Below are 18955 nucleotides of genomic sequence, written 5' to 3'. Positions count from 1 at the left end.
ATATATATATATATATATATATATATATATATATTTTCTCCACTACACGCATATATATTCTTTGAATGAAAGTTGAAATGACATGTAACGTAACTAGTTTTCTTGTGGTAGAACACAGTAGAACCACAGTACGTGAACGCAGCACGCGGTCGGTTTCTACGGCAACGCTTGTTAACAGAGAGGACGATGGTTTACAGTAAGTTTAAAAACATCCTTCCTCTGCTTTTGTAATGTTAAGTTCTGTAATGTTTAAATGATACGTGTAACTTTACGAATTGCTGAATAATAATAGTTAAAGTAGCCGTTGTTGTTCGCTGGGACTTGTTTAACTACCATTATTACTAAAATACTTAACTTTTAGCACCACTGTGTCAAGCTAACTCTAAGAGCTAACGCTAGCTTACATGTAGCATGCTAACGTTATGACGGTAAAGCGAATGTGACTCTTAACTTTAAACTGTCAATCATGTCCATCATTTGAAAGTTAGTTAGCTGTGTTGGACACAATTAAAGGGAAGTTGTATTGGCAGGGCAGTTGTTAGCAAGAATAAAAAAAAGTGTTTTATTAATAAAACTTTAAAAAGTACAAAGCACACAGAGAGTAGACCAACTATGATTATGATTAAGATAAGACACATCAGTTAAGTGACAGTTATATGCATGGATTATAACATAATAGACCCCTGGCTACAGATGTTTGTACATCATCTAGATATTTATCTCTTTGTGCAGTTTTTTATGGATAAAATGTAATTACATAATTACTATGTCCATTGGACAGTAATAGAAACACAGCAGGCATAATGATGACCCCTCTGATGTCGTCATGCGTATAACGCATGTCCACTGCTGTTATTATTAAGTTATTACTTCCCGTCCAGTCACAGAGGAGCTGGTCCGCCAGCGGGCCGAGCACAACGAGGGCCAGATCTTCTCCCTGGAGGAGGTTTCTCTGCACCAGCAGGACATCGAGAGGATGGAGCACATCGACAGGTGGTGCAGAGACCTGAGGATCCTCTACCTGCAGAGCAACCTCATCTCCAGGATCGGTGAGAGGACCGACTGCACAGACTCATTCATCATCCGTACTTCTAAAATATCTCAACATCTCATTCGTTCGTGCAGAGAACGTCGGCCGCCTGAAGAAGCTGCAGTATTTGAACCTGGCCTTGAACAACATTGAAGTCATTGAAAACCTTGAAGGTGGGTGCGTTTTGGTGTCATTTTTATCTTCAGTATTCATGTGGAAGATTCCCAGCAGTGATGCACCTAACTATTCACTTAGTCTGGATTGTTTAATGAATAATTTAGCCATAAAACACCCACTAAATGTCTGAGGAAAGGTTTTTTCAGATGCAGGATTTTAAAGAAGCCGAAAACTCTCCCGAAAATGAAAAATTTTTTTATACATTGAATAAAAGATGAGTCAGACATCAAAGGGCTCAACAATAATCGTCACTTTCTGGTGAAGGACGAAGAGATCGTGTCAATAATGAGATAATGTTCTCCACTTATCTGTGGGTCAATGAAACACCGGTCAGTAGATCTCCAGTGATGTCATCACGCACATCACACATCAACAGATGAAATGTTCTTTGATGTGATGTCATCAGCAGCAAGGTGTCACACCTGAGATCACAGCTTGACTAATCGATTAAAGGCTGCAGCTCTTTGTTGTCTGTTTTCTGTGTGTGTGTGTGTGTGTGTGTGCGTGTGTGTGTGTGTGTGTGTGCCTGCTGGCTTCCTGCCTCCAGGCTGCGAGAGCCTGCAGAAGTTGGACCTGACGGTGAACTTCGTGGGCTGCCTGAGCAGCGTTGAGTCCCTGCAGCACAACGTGCTCCTCACAGAGCTCTTCCTGACGGGGAACCCCTGCACTCAGTTTGAGGGCTACCGGCACTACGTGGTGGCCGCGCTGCCTCAGCTGCAGGTGGAAATAAAAGCCGATTTGTCCTTTACATCAGTGAGTGTGTGGAAAGTTTAAATGAGTGAGATCCGTTTGGTTCGGTCTCCGCCCTCAGTGGCTGGACGGGACGGAGATCAGCCGGACGGAACGGCTTCGGGCCTCTCAGCGGCTGGAGGAGGTGAGGAGGCGAGTGAGGGAGCAGGAGGAGGAGCACTTGAGGAGGAGAGCCAAGGAGAAGGAGGAGGAGATGAGGAAGAAAGGAGGCGAGGAGAAGAAGCCGGGCTCCGACGGCCGCTGGTACACCGACATCAAGGCGTGAGTACGAGCATCACCACGGTGCCCTATTGCATGCTGGGAAATGTATTTAGAACACGTATTTGATAAAAATCTGTTTGGTTTATGGAAGTGAATATCAGCACCACGGAAGAACCCCCCCCAGTGACCTCAAAGTCACAGATAGTTCCACGTGTCTGCAGGCCAGCGCCTGAGGAGGACCAGGAGGAGAACCAGGAGACAGAGGAGAACCCGGCACCCAGCGACCCGGAGGAGGAGGAGCGGTTGGAGAAGGAGTTCTGGCACACGCCGTGCGCATTCACGCCCGAGTCCCGCCTGGAAATGCACCGCCACCTGGAGGAGAAGAAGAAGGCCAAGGAGAAGTAGGTGCTCAGCCTGTTCGCAATTAGTGAGGTCAAAGGTCATTTCTCAAACAAATGCAAGGAAATAACATTTAAATACCGTATTTAATAGATGTACAACACCTTCCTCCTCAGATACAACTAGATGATACATAACTGTTCACACTATTTATCCGCTTGAAGGGGAGTTTTGTAGTTTCCACTCTTGGCCTCCAGGTGTCTCTACAACACCACTCTGACCCAGGATCAGTTTGAACAGAGCCAATCGGCTCTCAGGAACTTTCTGATACTCACTGATGGTTATCGATGAATAAGACCCATCATCCACTAAATGAACATCATGCTGCATTGAAGGAGACTTGAAACCAGAGACGGAGACCATAAACTCATGTTTACAATGTTTACTGAGGGAAAAAATCCAGAGAGAAGTAGAGTGTTGGAACCGGAAAGAGACAAACTCTGAACTCACTGTTGGAAGAACAAGACCCAGGACGTTCAGTCCGGGTTCATCCGAGGGGTTAATGAGGAGCTCCAGCTCAGAACAAACCGTCCTGCGAGCGGAGGAGACGTGAGTCGGTTCAGCTGGAGGACGCCAACCATCCCGAATGAAATCAGTACACGACCACAGATGGAGAAGGACACCTAAAGACAGAGGGTCCCCAGCAGAAACCTGGTTAGAGCTTCTTCCAGAACCTTGAACCCATGAAGAGGTTTCACCTTCACTCCGGTTTCACTGAGGTCACTTTTAAAATGGTTTGATTCCGCTGTTACAAAAAGTGACTTCAAATTCAGAGCTGATAAAGGACCACACAGGAAGTCTCCTCTGGGTCAGTCCAAGTGAGGCCTGTGATACCAACACCTGACCTCTTCACTATGGCAACGGCCCGCTGATTGACAGGTCTCCACTAGAGACGTATACGTGGTCTCTACGTCCTCCTCAGTCCAGGTGATGTCACTTCCTGTTCGCATAGCCCACATAGCCCACTAATCTACAGCGAGATGGTTGATGTTTCCACGTTTCCTCCGCTGCGCTTTAAGAGGAACCTTTGGGCGTGTTGGGAGTTACATACAAGTCCAGTCCGAGGTTTAAAGGTCATGTAAGTCACGCCTCAAAGGTCCAACTCTCAGTCCCAACCCTAAAGGACCCGGTGCTGACCCGAGGCTGTGACCGCACGCGTCTCTGTGAGCGGGACGTTTGATGGACGGGGGTTGGATCAAAGTGGTCAAAGTGGATGGTTGCCCTCTGTCTCACCCACACTCACATTGACCCACAGTCTCCACATGTGTGGCACAAGATGAAACAACACCCGCAAAATGACCTCAAACCATCAGCCAAATAGAGGCAATTGCCTTGGAAGTCGTTACGAGCCCATCACATCCAGCTGAAGGAGATCGCCTTCCTCGCTGCTATTCAATTCATTTTATTTGGTTCAGCCCAAAATCGCAAATTACAAATGATCCTCAGAGGGCTTTACGGTGTGTACACATGTGACATCCTCACATGCTCCTCATGTGTCCCTCACCTCAGCACAGGAACAAACCCTGATACATGAAAACCCTTCTTCCATGGGGGACAAAGGGAAGGACTTCTGGGGTTCAATCTGTGTTCCTCCTCTTCAGTCAGACCGAATCAGGATTTCATTCATTTGTTGGGTAATAATAAAGACACCTCAGATAAAACCACACGGTTGTAATAAACCTTGAATTGTCCTCTGAAGATATTAGACAGCACTGTCTCTGGAGGAAGTTAAAGGTGATTGTGTTTATGGTTCCTTTGGGAAGAAATACTGCTGTAAAGGACCTACTGAACCTCTCGGGTCCACCTCATCTCACCAGGGGCCTTCTGCTCCGAGCAAAACACAAACGCCAGCTAATCATCAGCCAAAAGCATCCCCTAATTGATGGTCTGTTAGAGACCTGTCAATCACAGTAGCCCTGCCCTACAGTATCCCCTGCTTTATGACCTGCCTGTTTGACTCTAAATGGACTATAATTAGAGAAGTAGAGTCATTTCCTCATAGACGTCTATGGGAGCAGAGGAGTCGCCCCCTGCTGGTCACTACACAGAAGTAGAGTCATTTCCTCATAGACGTCTATGGGAGCAGAGGAGTCGCCCCCTGCTGGTCACTACACAGAAGTAGAGTCATTTCCTCATAGACGTCTATGGGAGCAGAGGAGTCGCCCCCTGGTGGTCACTACACAGAAGTAGAGTCATTTCCTCATAGACGTCTATGGGAGCAGAGGAGTCGCCCCCTGCTGGTCACTACACAGAAGTAGAGTCATTTCCTCATAGACGTCTATGGGAGCAGAGGAGTCGCCCCCTGCTGGTCACTACACAGAAGTAGAGTCATTTCCTCATAGACGTCTATGGGAGCAGAGGAGTCGCCCCCTGCTGGTCACTACACAGAAGTAGAGTCATTTCCTCATAGACGTCTATAGGAGCAGAGGAGTCGCCCCCTGCTGGTCACTACACAGAAGTAGAGTCATTTCCTCATAGACGTCTATGGGAGCAGAGGAGTCGCCCCCTGCTGGTCACTACACAGAAGTAGAGTCATTTCCTCATAGACGTCTATGGGAGCAGAGGAGTCGCCCCCTGCTGGTCACTACACAGAAGTAGAGTCATTTCCTCATAGACGTCTATGGGAGCAGAGGAGTCGCCCCCTGGTGGTCACTACACAGAAGTAGAGTCATTTCCTCATAGACGTCTATGGGAGCAGAGGAGTCGCCCCCTGCTGGTCACTACACAGAAGTAGAGTCATTTCCTCATAGACGTCTATGGGAGCAGAGGAGTCGCCCCCTGGTGGTCACTACACAGAAGTAGATTCATTTCCTCATAGACGTCTATGGGAGCAGAGGAGTCGCCCCCTGCTGGTCACTACACAGAAGTAGAGTCATTTCCTCATAGACGTCTATGGGAGCAGAGGAGTCGCCCCCTGCTGGTCACTACACAGAAGTAGAGTCATTTCCTCATAGACGTCTATGGGAGCAGAGGAGTCGCCCCCTGCTGGTCCCTACACAGAAGTAGTCATTTCCTCATAGACGTCTATGGGAGCAGAGGAGTCGCCCCCTGCTGGTCACTACACAGAAGTAGTCATTTCCTCATAGACGTCTATGGGAGCAGAGGAGTCGCCCCCTGCTGGTCACTACACAGAAGTAGAGTCATTTCCTCATAGACGTCTATGGGAGCAGAGGAGTCGCCCCCTGCTGGTCACTACACAGAAGTAGAGTCATTTCCTCATAGACGTCTATGGGAGCAGAGGAGTCGCCCCCTGCTGGTCACTACACAGAATGCAGCTTTAACTCATGAAGCTCTGACACACTTAAAGAACTGGAGGTTTCCTGCTGACATGAACTTATTCTCTTTGAAAGCACAATCCATTAGAACCCAGACATATTCATACAGTAAAGTGAAAACAGGACGAGTCCCTCTCTTTTGGTGAAAAGACAACATGTGTCTGTCTCATTATGACGAGATAAATAAAAGGAGTCAACTGTGACATGAGTTCGCTATCACTTTCATTGTGTATGTGTGTGTGTGTGTGCATGTGTGTGTGTGTGTGTGAACCCTTGATTGCACATTATGTTCTGCATCTGTGAACCTTCTGGAGTAGAAGTGTCTCTCTTCTTCACCCCAAAGACCTCATAACTCTGCTCCTGTCATCCGTAGGTCTACACACACACACACACACACACACACACACACACACACACACACACAGACGCAGACACACACACTTCAGTCCTTCTGCTTCCCTGCAGGCAGACACAGAAGAAGACGGCGGCCCCCCCTCGGACGCTGATCACCGCTGAAGGACGAGTCCTAAACATCAACGAGCCGAAGTAAAGGTTCTCTTAGAGTTAAAGGTTAAAGGTCAAATGAGACCTGAGGACACGATGTTGTCAGGTTCAAAGAGCTGAGGTCGTTTCCTCCACTGATGACCTGCAGCTGTACTTCTACACTGTGGTACTAATACCTTTATTGTATCATTACTCTGTAATATTATTATATATATATAATATAATATAATATATGTAAATATATTTACAGCAGTAAGTAGTACCTGCTGCGATTGATGGTAAATTGAATCGACCAATCAGCTCGTGAGCAGCAGAAAGCCACATAATTGTTCTCATTCTGTCTCAGCAACAAAAACACGTCCAATCAGATTCTTGCGTTTAGTTTATTGGTGAAACAATAACAACAACACTAACAGCTGTGATGTGTTTCCTCTGAGAGCCTCCTCCACACAGCGAGCAGTGCTCTGTGATTGGCTGTGATGACGGAGCTCCTCCTCTCTTACAGACTGGACTTCAGTCTCTCTGAGGATGAAGAAAACAACTCCATCGTGTTGACCCTGCAAGTCTACAGGTACGGAACCATGAGCTCACCATGACCTAATGCTCATTTACAACCAGAGAAGAAGTCCTCCGGATCCTTCAGCTGTCTCCACCACGTTCCTGTGAATCCCTTTGTCCCCCCCCCACCCCCCCACAGACACATGGACACCTCCCTGATGGACGTAGATGTCCAGCCAACCTACGTCAGAGTCAAAGTCAAGGGAAAGGTAGGCCTAGTGATTCAGAGCATGTCCTGTTTGATACATGTATGCTCCTCTATCTACACATGTGTATCTCACATGTGGGTTTAGATTAATGCCTCCATCTGGTGTGAGTACATCAGTACATGTAGTGTGTAGTATCAGTACATACTACACACTACATGTACATATAAACATGGACGAAGAGTCTGATTTACATCCAGATAAAAGGCAGAGTCAGCAAATAGGTTTTTTACACCTTCTGCTGAGTCATCTCCCGGCTGTGAGCGGTCCGATGTGCAGCAGCGTGAGACGCCCCCCCCCCCCCCCCCGGGTCAGGGACAGACGACCCGTTTCCTGTCTGGACCTGGTGTTCTGTTTGGTGTCAGCTGTTCCCTGTGAAGGGAGTCTCAGTCCGGTCCCTTCTGGGCTCCTGTAGAAGCCTGGATTTGTGCTGTCGCACAGAATGATGCAACATACAGAAAACGTGATCATCAATCAATACATTTTCTATTATAAATTCACTTGTCTAATGTGTTAAAGTCACTTTGATCCAACAGGTGTGATCTTTGTGGCTCCCACGGCTAACACTAACCCAAATTAAGATGCCTAAATATGAAGTCATGTCATCTGTATATCGAGCCTCATCGCCGTGGTAACAGGCGAGTTCCCCTCCTCCTCCTCCCGCTGTAACCACGGTTTCCCCCTCAGAATCTTTTACTGCTCTTTGCACACGTGGACCGTGTTTCTGCTCCTGTGATTGATGGCCACGGTTCTATTCTGGTCTCTTCTGGACCGCGGCTCTATAAAAAGAACCCGCTGATGATTAAAGTCGTTTGACACGCCGGATCAGCGCATTAATCCCGCTAATTAAAGCTGTGAATAATCTCCTCTGCAGATATTTCAGGTGGTCCTGCCGGCCGAAGTGAAGCCCGACAGCTCGACGGCTCGGAGGTCCCAGACCACGGGTCACCTGGTCCTCAGCATGCCGCGGGTAGGTGCAGCTCCTCCTCCTCTCCTCTCTGAGGGGTCATGAAGGAGCAGAGTCCGAGCCCCAGAGGCCTCTGAAGACACGTTTCCTCCTGTGATGTTTCTATTCAGGCTGACGGTGAAATCAAAGTGATGAAGAGCGCCCCCCGCTGGACGCCACGCCGCAGCATCTCGCCCAGGGGCCGCAGCAGGTAACGACCATCTGACGATGACGCAGACGGGCTCATAACGTGGGACCGGACGGACTTCACCAATGATCTCACATGCTTACTCTTAGACTTCATTCAAGTATGTAGGAAAACACACCAAAACATCAAGATCAATACTTTAAGTCACATATCAACCACCCTGCTTTCTCTCTCACGACAAAGCCTGCTGACTTTAGGAAGAACATCCTAACGTCTTCTGGGTGAACCATGAGCTGTAAATGGTTTAAAGTCACATGTCTAACCCCAGAATCCCCAGAGATGATTGTAAAGTCGTCCTGGGCTCATCGGGCCGTGTGGTTAAACAGCAGGTATTGATTTATTGGTAAACAGACTGAGGTTGATGGGCTCAGATCCATATTTGGTTAAATGGGTCCAGACGGCGATGGTGACCACGAGGTCTTCTACCCTAGAAACACGTGTCACCAACACGTCTCCATGACGTCCACTCAGGGAGTTTCACATTAATGATAAAGAGAAGAGTCAGTCGATCGTTTCTGGATCAGATGAAACTAAGAAATGAGGAGAATCTTCTGTGTCGTGTGTCAGTCGTACAAAGAGACAAGACGCCTCTAAGTCTCTCCCCCATGTCTGGACAGAACAGAACCCGAGAGGCTGGAGGCGGAGCCCAGCAGGCGCACGCACATCGACCTCGCCAACATCGTGCGGCGCCCCGGCGCCCAAGAAGGCCCGCTGGAAACGCCCGGTACGGAGCCACCCACCGCCGCCGGTCACTGCGGCTTCTCCCAGGGGTTCATGGACGACCCCGACGTGCCCCCCCTGGTGTAGAGGGTGAGACAAGGGGACGCGTCTGTCCTCTAAGGTTCTTCCCCCCCGTAGACTCTCCAACACGTGAGGAGACACTTCACTTCCTGTCACAGCTCAATGAAACCAACAATAAATGAATAAAAGTCTTTGTATCTCAAACAACATCCTTGTCCGACCCCTTTTTTTTGGCCACGCCCATATTCAATCCGGCTTGGTGCTTCGTCCTCGCCGCTCCCCTTCCAGCGTCCTGCGGGACTTTGACCGGACGACCTGGAGGGACACGAGGTCCTAAACCGCGTCTCTAAAGTCCACTCGTCTCTCCTCTGGAGCTCCGCTGAGGTCTCCTCGCTATTTGTCAGAAACCAAAGCTCGCAGGTCGCGCCTCCTCTCTCCTCAGCGAGCATCTCCAGGTCCTCCAGAGGTCCTTTAGTTTCCCTGCGGACAGATCGTCTCTCCTCATGGCGGGATTCTGTAGCTTCTACTCGTCCAGACGTGTAGTTGGGCAGCTTTTCTTCCGGGGGTGGGACTTAGCGAGGGGTCAATTGCTTCTTTTTTGGAGACCTGTCCATCAGCGCGTAGCCCCGCCCTAAAGCATTCCCTGCTTTATGGTCTGTTAGAGACCTGTCAATCACATTTCAACAACAGAACAGTTGTCTTCAGACATTACAAAGATAGGAGCTGGATAAGTTGTCGGTTTGAAACTGATCTGTGGTCTGTTGGTGGCACAGAATGCTGCTCCGCCTCATTAACTATTGATGAATATTGGTTAAAACTAATATTGGTGATGTAGATAACAAACATCCACTCAGCTTCCATTGGACTCTTATTCATGGTCTCTGTGGGACCATCGCGTGGTTTCATGGTTCAGTGGTTCATGAGCAGGATGTATATTTATACTCATGTATTTGTGCAGCTCTCCATCATCCAGGAGTGACTGGAGATGCTGTTCTCCCCAGGTGTCGTTAACGGAGTCCTACTGATCAAAGTGGTTCTCCTTCCACCAAGCTCCTTCCTGCTGAGATGTGTTCCTCAGCCGTCCTCCGCTGCCTCGTTGATTTCGGTCCGTTGCCTTGGCAACGGATGTTCCCCCCCGAAACAGACCTGACTCAAGTCAAGCAGGACTTTGTTTCTTTTATTTTCTAGGTTTAAACAGTCAGGGGAAAACTCAATGAATCATGAAAATGAATCTGCATCACTTTGAATGCGGTGATTTATGATTTGCCTCTGGGTGCAGTGTGCGTCCTGGACTCATCGCTGGTTGGTTACCTGACTCCTCCCCCCTCAGCCCAGCGAGGCCACGGGCTGATTTACGCCTCCCGGGGAGATTTATGTGTTTGTCTCAGCCGACTCGAGGTCTCTGAGTGTGACTTCATCCGCGGTTCCTCAACGCCAGGCGCGAGCCGCTGATTCATGGCGGCTTTAAGTCAGCGAGCTTCTCCGGGAGTCAAGGTGAGCACACACACACACACACACACACTGACACACCGGTACCTCCCCACACTAGGTGTCTCCGGGGGGGGGGGGGGGGGCTCTGAAGCTCTGAAGCTCGACCTTCAAACCGTGGAGAAGTGGTTCTTCTGATGTCCTGCTGCGCTGGTGATGTGCTGTCCCGATATAGTTGTCATAGAAACGTGGAGAAGAACCGCGCCTCACTCAGATGCTCCTCTTCACTTTGTTCACTTCAATCGATTCTCGTAACTAAATTGTGTGTTTTATAAATTGTTGGGTTCAGGCACCAAAGCCACTTTAGTGTGGTTACCGTTGCCGTGACGACGTGCAGGTTTGTACACAGAGCACCGGTCACCACAAGACTTTGCCCTGTGCCTCCTCCTCCTTTTGCTCCGTCTTGGGTCTCCTCCACCCGTCTGCAGCTGCTGAATGCTGCACTTTGCTGCACTTTGCTGAGCAAGTGGAGAATATTAGCTTCATGGAGCTAAAGGATGCAACCAAGTGACTTCTGAGCCTTAAACATGATACAGGTCATATTTATGGGGGAAAATGCTGAGTGCGTCGGAGACGTCGTGTAACCGGAGCACCGGCGGTCTGCAGACGGATCTGCTGATGTCAGCGATGCGTTTTCCTGCTCGTCGTCTTCTGATAGAAACTGAATCTCTTTTTCTCGGCTTCTGAGAGCAGAAATCTGTGAAGCTGTCACTCACAGCACAGTTGTACAGATACTCCCTTAATGTCATACTACTCTTTATTATACTATCCCTTTTGAATCATACAGGTTCTTGTAGTACTTTGTTTTTCTTAAATAAAAGTCCTGCACAACAAAAGGGTTAAAATCAGTGTTTTTAAAGCCGCATCTGGAGGAGGAGCTTGTTTTTACTGCTTTATTCAGACTGCTGTAGAACTCCAACGCTGCTTGGATTTGAAATACTCCAGTAGAGTAAAAGTAGTAAAGTAAAGTTGTAAAAACTGCAGAAGAAGGTTATGAAGCATTTTACGAAGAGATCGAAGAGGACGTGATGTACTTATATTCTAATACCTGAATTAATGAATCCTACGTGTTCCTCAGTGCTCCCTGAAGAAATAAATTACATCAATATGTATGTGTGTACATATTCTCTCTGTCTGCCCCCCTCCCTCTCCCCCCCCTCCCTCTCTCCCTCCCTCCCTCCCTCTCTCCCCCCCCCCCCTCCCTCCCTCCCTCCCTTCCTCTCCCCCTCTCTCTCTCTCCTGTTCCTCCTCGCTTCAGTTTCAGTATCGACCTCCTTCACGCAGCATCTCTGTTCTCCATCCTCCGTCTCCGCCCTCCTCCTCTTCCTCCTCTCAGCGCCTCTTCCTCTGCAGGTGGATGGAGGCTGGAAGCCCCGGAGACACGAGCCATGCGGGGGAACCTCTGCCGGTAGGGCTCGGCTCGGCTCGGTTCGGTTCGGTTCGGCTCGGAGGGGAGCTGCTTGCTTCTTTATTTCCCCTCCCGTGTGTGTCTGTACGCGGTGTGTTTGTGTGCCAGGTCTTTGTCTCTCCCCCGTGCGCGCGTGCATGTGCGTGCGTGCGCGCGCGTTGTTTGGAGAGTGGCAATCGCCGCTCGCTGCCGTTTGGATTTTTAATGTATTCTATATAATATTCTCTGTACTGATAATAATTATATTGATGTTTTATTGATAATAATAAGAATAAATCCTCCTAACGATTCTTGGTGTTTATGCTCTGTTCACCTGGACATCCCGATAGTGAGCCTCCACCCCCCCCCCCCCTCTCCTCCTTCCTCCCACCCCTCTGTCTTCCAGTCAGACCGCTGAGCACCTCCCTTCGCGCCGGGTACCACATCCTTAAATGACCCGCGGCTGAGAAAAGGGGGTGTCTCCGGGATCCAGCGCCCCCCCACCGGTCATGGCATGCTGCTCACACGGGGCATCCAGCACTGACCATGGGGCTCCGGTCCAGGACCGTCGCTAGCGGCTCGGAGGAGCAGAAGCAGACCTCCGGCGCTCCTCCCGGGGACCTGGACCAAGGCACCGGGGGAACGGACCGGGACGGCGCCCTGCTGCTGGCGGCCTCGGGCCGGGAGGACTTCAAGCGGGGCTCGCAGGGCATCGGCATCGGGCTGCTGGCCAAGACTCCGCTGAACTACACCGGACCCGCGAAGAGGAGCAACAACCGCAGGAGGCGCATCCAGAACCTGCTGTACGACGCGCTGGAGAGGCCGAGGGGATGGGCGCTGCTCTACCACGCCTTCGTGTGAGTACCACATCAGCTGATGTAGCTCCTCGGAGTCCTCCTGTGGGCCACGAGGCGCATGGATGGTGCACCTTTCCTGCAGAAATGTGCTTCTTTAACCCCCAAAGTTACAGAGCTGCAGTTCAGGGCCGATGGGGGTCAGTCAGAAGTGTCTGAGTCTCTTCATCCAGTGATTTTAATTCAGCTGTTTGTTTCTGCCAGTTATCGTTTGAAGTCATGATATCGTTGAGCTCATCTTCTGCTGTAAATGACTCACATTTGTCTCCGTCGTTGTATTTGTGTTGTCGGTGATCCATGTCAGAATCTCAGTTCGGATCACTTACTAAAACGCTCCGACAACGAGTCCTCATCCAAAGTCCATTTCTAAAATAATCTGAGTACCGCTCATGTTGTTATGATGCACAAATGAATGTGTAGTGTATTACTATCACATGGTCTCGTAGTTGTAGTTTATCACTATCACATGGTCTCGTAGGTGTAGTTTATTACTATCACATGGTCTCGTAGGTGTAGTTTATCACTATCACATGGTCTCGTAGGTGTAGTTTATTACTATCACATGGTCTCGTAGGTGTAGTTTATTACTATCACATGGTCTCGTAGGTGTAGTTTATATCACATGGTCTCGTAGGTGTAGTTTATCACTATCACATGGTCTCGTAGGTGTAGTTTATCACTATCACATGGTCTTGTAGGTGTAGTTTATATCACATAGTCTCGTAGTTGTAGTTTATATCACATAGTCTCGTAGTTGTAGTTTATCACTATCACATGGTCTCGTAGGTGTAGTTTATATCACATGGTCTCGTAGGTGTAGTTTATCACTATCACATGGTCTCGTAGGTGTAGTTTATATCACATGGTCTCGTAGGTGTAGTTTATCACTATCACACGGTCTCGTAGGTGTAGTTTATATCACATGGTCTTTAGTGGATTTGTTCTTTCTTTGAACCGAAGAGGAGCAACGGATCATAAACTCAGTGATATCAGTATATTATCCGAGATTCTCCTTCATCGGATTCATCCACCAGCGTTTTAATGCCTGTAATAAAACAAAAAATCCCTTCTTTGTTTCAACAGAAACATCAGCTCTATGCACCGTCATTACACATTACAACTACAAAATAAAGTCAATCAAATTCAGCATTCATTCACCGCCTTCATTCCTCTGGTGTAAGTAGAGCAGCAACAACTTACTGAATAAATGCTTTTTATTATAATTAATATCACCATCTCCTTTTCTGTTTAATATCATATGTGACTTTGGATCACTTTATCTTCCTTGAGGCTTTAGAGTGAATATAAAAGTGAAGTAATACAACATGACATAATATCTACACAATATGTGAGCCTCTGAAGACACTAATTAACTTTAATGTTAAGTCTGTCTATTATCATGTATTATAAATAATTACCACCATAATGTTTTGAATTCTAGTCAAATAAATACATTTATAGCGGATGAGTTCGTTAGTGGACAGAAAATGAATAAGTATGAATAATGTATGTCTGTGTGTGTGTGTCTGTGTGTGTGTGTGTGGGTGTGTGTGTGTTTGTGTGCGTGTGTGTGCGTGTGTGTGTGTGTGTGTGTGTGAACCTCACTTTGGTCGATTATCAACCCGATCTCCCGTTAGAGAGACATGTTACTCGTCAGCAGATCAGTGGTGAACCTTGACCTCGTCCTTTCGTACCCACGAGCCTGATGGGGGCTTCCTTCCCAGAATGCACGGCTGTATGATCCCCCCCCCCCTCCCCCCCCACCCACCTCTCTGCAGCAGAATGTTGAAGGTGTGCTTTCAGCACCATGGACAGAGACCACTCTGACACATTAATCACTTAGTCATTATGTGTCATTGATGCAGGGATTATTATCAAAACGTCGCTATGGATACAACATATTTTATTCATACATTGACGCTACTATTGAAATGTTTAACACAATCATTTATTAACATGTGTTCATTCGATTATTTGTAAACTCATTCGCTGGTTTTAATTAGGTAATAAATAACTTTTTTCTTCTGTTAAAACCTCTTTAAAATCGTTTCGATTTTTGTTTGGATTCGAGCAAGCGATAAATCTATTAATCAAAAAGTAAAGAAAGTATTTCTCAATGAAGAGAGTTAATTTTTTGCTATTTGAACTGAATAATATACAGTATATTCATATATATATATATATTAATATACTAATATATAGTATAGATATAATGTATTTAATATAGATAATAACATGCTGCTTATAATACATACATTACTGCTAAGCTGAGTTTCCTTCTTTTCTCTCTCAGCAGAACCAAATTAAAAATCCTTCTGTTCGCTGCCCAACTGGAACAGAAGAGTTCCCATCTCACTCTGAATCTATTTTTACCTCCATAGCAGAAACCTCGGAGCGCATAATTACCTCAAACCAGCGAATTAGCGTCTGAGCCCGCCTGATGGAGATTAATGTCGCTGCTCAGCGTCACATCCGTCCCTTCAGACCGGTCTGCGCTCAGCAGCGACCCAGCCGTGGTGCACCTGGGATGCATCTCAAAGGTGAACCAATAACCGCGTTTCTCCAGATGTTTAACGAGCCGCCTTCTCTGGATCACGTTTCCTCACTTCCTCCATCTGATAGATGGATGGATGGATGGATGGATGGAGAGATACCATCTGAATGCTGGCTGGGGGAGCACTGTGGGACTCCCCTCATGCTGTTTATGAAGATGGGACTACTGATACGTTGAGAACCTCATCACGAGGCTCGTTATTAATTAGTAACTCAGGAGTTAATCGAGCTCAGAGCACTTTTTAGTTATCTTTAATATTTAAATCCAACGATGACAGAAGCAGAGTCTGTGAAGCTCTGCTGGATTTCGCCAAAAGCTGCAAGAAACCATGAAAAGAAAAGCTGTGTTGGTCCTTCTGTCCTTCAGGACACGTTCTGTAGACTCAGCGTTTTTACCCAGCAGCTCCGCTGAGTTCTGACCAAATTAATTCCTCCGTTCAGATCTCTTTCAAACATTTTGAAACAACAAAAACAACAAAGGCAGGAGAAGAACAAGATCTTTGCTGAGTTGGTCTGGTGGTCCTGTGGTCCGATGGTCCGGTGGTCTGGTGGTCTGGTGTTTCGGTGGTCCTGTGGTCTGGTGGTCTGGTGGTCTGGTGGTCCAGTGGTCTGGTGTTTTGGTGGTCCGATGGTCCGGTGGTCTGGTGGTCTGGTGTTTCGGTGGTCCGGTGGTCTGGTGGTCTGGTGGTTTGTTGGTCTGGTGGTCTGGTGGTCTGGTGGTCTGGTGGTTTGTTGGTCTGGTGGTCTGGTGGTCTGGTGGTCTGGTGGTCTGGGTGGCATCTAGTTGTTCACCTCTTTGTGAATATTCAGCAACAGAAGTAAATGAGTTCCTTGTTTCTTGATTACATTTTTAATACTTGACCTCGGAGGATTTGAATCAAGGTAATTAAGTGGTTTCTAAATATGAGACATGAGTTTAAAGAGGTTTGTTTATGTCTTTCAGTCTTTTGATGATGAAACGTTTCCGTTATCTGATCCTCTCTCCTGATTGGACCGAAGGCGTTATGATGAAATGATGATGAGTGAACGTTTGGGGCAGCAGGAGTCGACAGAAATGTCCTCAACGTTCCTCCCTTTCTCTGTTTTTATATCTTATTAAAGTGAATATGTTTGTGGACTCACAGAACGAGGACGTCCCCTTGGAGCCTCTATAGCGACCATATCCTGAGTTTCCATTAAAATACATTGTTGTATGTTTTTAATATTTGCAAAATCACAAAGTGACTTTTTGAATCTTGTATTGTACCTCTACCTATTTATACATATCAATATAGTGACTATTATTATTACACAATCTTTTCCTAAATCTAACGAAGCCTGATGTTTTATAAAGTATGTAAAGTTGAGCAAAGATTGCTCGGGTTGATTTGACCCGAGAAACACACACACACACACACACACACACACACACACACACACACACACACACACACACACACACACACACACACACACACACAGACTGGGATCGATGGGAGCAGGTGGAGAAGTCGGACTCTGAGGAGGATGATCTTACAAGAAAGGAGATCTGGCCTTTGGGCCTTTGTAAAGGGAACCCCCCCCCCCTTCTCTCAATCCCACAATCCCTTTCTTCACTTCTAGTGCTGAACACCAAACCTCATCCTGTGTGTGTGCGTGTGTGTGTGAATGCGTGCATGCGCGCGTGTGTGCGTGTGTGTGTGTGTGTGTGTGTGTGTGTCAGGCTCCTTTACGACGCTGGTAAAAACAAGCGTTTGAGAGCACATTGAGGTTCAGCATAATAATATATAAATAATATTAATAATTGATAACCAGTATTGATTGATCCCTCTCAGTGTGAAGATAAAATAACTTAAATGAAAACAGCATTTTTATATTGAATCCTTTAGATTAAGAATATAGAATAATAATAATATTTCACTCCAACATGAACGATAATGCAGGGTGTTAATGGGCGTCCTGCGTGGACACTTCCTGTGTTCCATAAATCCTATTGGACCTCTGGTACGATCTCCCTGACGACCAGACGTCTCAGTGCTGTAATTAAGCTACTGTACACATTTGGTCAGCTGTGTAAGTTGAATTAAACAAGCTGGAGACAACTGCCTCCTAATTGATAGTGAGTCTCAGTGGACTTGGACCGGCAGGTCATGGATCTGCTGCGTGTTGGTGGACAGTTAATCCTGCAGAGTGGAGTCATCTAATAAATTCGTGAACACTCATCGAATCATCACCAGAAGCTTCTCAGACCTGCTCCTCACCCTGCTCCTATCTTCTGGTTTGTTGCTGGCTCAGGCCTACACGCTTTGTAGGTTCTCAGCCATTTCATTTAACTTGTTTCCTCCTGTTTTGGTAGGGAGTTGAGTTTTGTTTCTGTTAATTTCTGGTAGTAAGCTGAACTCTTGATTCTCTGGTTAGTGGGCGAGTTTTGTTGATTGTTTTGGCCTTCGAAACCCTGATGTCATCACATTTGTTTATTATTGTGGAAGCCAATAAATAAATGACTTGTACTAAACCACCTTCCGTTGGTTATTCCTTCCCTTCTGACCACAGCTAATGTAGTGCTAGTCTGTTACGGCCTTATCTCTAGTCGTTCCTAAAGGCCTTAACATCATGTATTTACCTTTATGTAGGTAAATATGACCTCAAACGTTGAATATTTCAGTTTGAGACACTTCTTTTTCACCATAAAGGAGCTCCCCCCCCATGACCCGACAGAGCACTTAGTGGCAGTGTGAAAATACGCTCTCATCATTAATTCATGCTTTATTTTGCACCAGGAACCATTTGCCCCCCCCCCCCCCCCCCCCCCACCGGTAATGGAGCGAGGCGTCCGAAACCTCTGTTATGCTTTCTGCTTCCTGGAGGCCCGATGAGGCCTCGGCTGATCAGCAGATTGGCTGCATTTGGTACCACGAGATACTCTTCCTCTATGTAGAGGTTGATAACCAGTCAGAGAGGTGGGGGCCTGAAGGGGGGGGGTCACGTTAACATCAAAATAGGGTCTTAGCTGAATTAGCTGAGCCAGCGCAGGGCTTATCCTTCGGCATTTAACACATATTGAGGCCAAATCACAAGCAAAGACACTGGCCCCACGGGTGGCGTTTGAAGGGCGAGAGAGGACATGGTGAGAGGGGGGGTGAGGGCATAGGGATGTTGAAGGGGTTGGGGGGGGCGCTTCTGCTGACTTGACAAATTATATTTTCCATTTCCAAGGTCCAAGTTTTTTAAAGGGCAGCAGCGGATCCTATTTGGGAGGACAAAGGCTCTTCTGCTCCTTATTGGTTTAACCAGACTGAAGCTTAACAAACCCTGTCCTAACCCAACCAAACCCAACCCAACCCAACTTGACCAAACTAACGCTAACCAAACCCAACCCAACCCAACTTGACCAAACTAACGCTAACCAAACCCAACCCAACCCAACTTGACTAAACTAACCCAACCCAACCAAACCTGACCCAACTAATGCTAACCTAACCCAACCCAACCAAACCTGACCAAACTAACCCTAACCCTTACCTAACCCAACCCAACCAAACCTGACCAAACTAACCCTAACCCTTACCTAACCCAACCCAACCAAACCTGACCAAACTAACCCTAATGAAACACAACCTAACTGACCAAAACTATTCCTGAGGCTGGTGGTCTAATAAAGAGGATGGTGGACACAGACTCCTCCTCCTGCTCCTTTTC

General features: G+C 47.3%; 2 protein-coding genes across 2 annotated transcripts in view; both read left to right on the top strand.

Annotated features, from left to right (window-relative positions):
• The first annotated feature begins 65 nt into the window (after positions 1-65).
• dnaaf11 (dynein axonemal assembly factor 11) lies at positions 66-9702 on the top strand. Its single transcript, XM_062557942.1, has 12 exons — positions 66-196; positions 882-1049; positions 1126-1203; positions 1755-1927; positions 2019-2218; positions 2380-2559; positions 6298-6378; positions 6842-6907; positions 7034-7103; positions 7975-8070; positions 8178-8257; positions 8872-9702. The coding sequence occupies exons 1-12, from the start codon at positions 187-189 to the stop codon at positions 9059-9061; spliced, it is 1392 nt and encodes a 463-aa protein (XP_062413926.1). The 5' UTR covers positions 66-186; the 3' UTR covers positions 9062-9702.
• A 193-nt stretch (positions 9703-9895) lies between these two features.
• Positions 9896-18955, top strand: part of kcnq3 (potassium voltage-gated channel, KQT-like subfamily, member 3) — a 38151-nt gene continuing 29091 nt past the window's right edge. Inside the window, exons 1-3 of the mRNA XM_037457925.2 lie at positions 9896-10489; positions 11742-11891; positions 12277-12727. Of these exons, the coding sequence (XP_037313822.1) occupies positions 12417-12727 (311 nt within the window). The 5' untranslated portion in view covers positions 9896-10489; positions 11742-11891; positions 12277-12416. The remainder of the gene's footprint in view (positions 10490-11741; positions 11892-12276; positions 12728-18955) is intronic.

This window comes from Pungitius pungitius, chromosome 15 (assembly GCF_949316345.1).
Source record: "Pungitius pungitius chromosome 15, fPunPun2.1, whole genome shotgun sequence".
Classification (NCBI taxonomy): domain Eukaryota; kingdom Metazoa; phylum Chordata; class Actinopteri; order Perciformes; family Gasterosteidae; genus Pungitius; species Pungitius pungitius.
Note: the sequence above shows the minus strand (reverse complement) of the source record. Positions and strands in the feature narration are given on the sequence as shown.

Bases quoted from the DNA above. Each gene is read 5' to 3' on its own strand.
- dnaaf11 (XM_062557942.1), top strand. The intron at 2,560-6,297 runs GTAGGTGCTCAG...GCTTCCCTGCAG, and splicing joins AAGAAGAAGGCCAAGGAGAA to GCAGACACAGAAGAAGACGG. The intron at 8,071-8,177 runs GTAGGTGCAGCT...GTTTCTATTCAG, and splicing joins TGGTCCTCAGCATGCCGCGG to GCTGACGGTGAAATCAAAGT.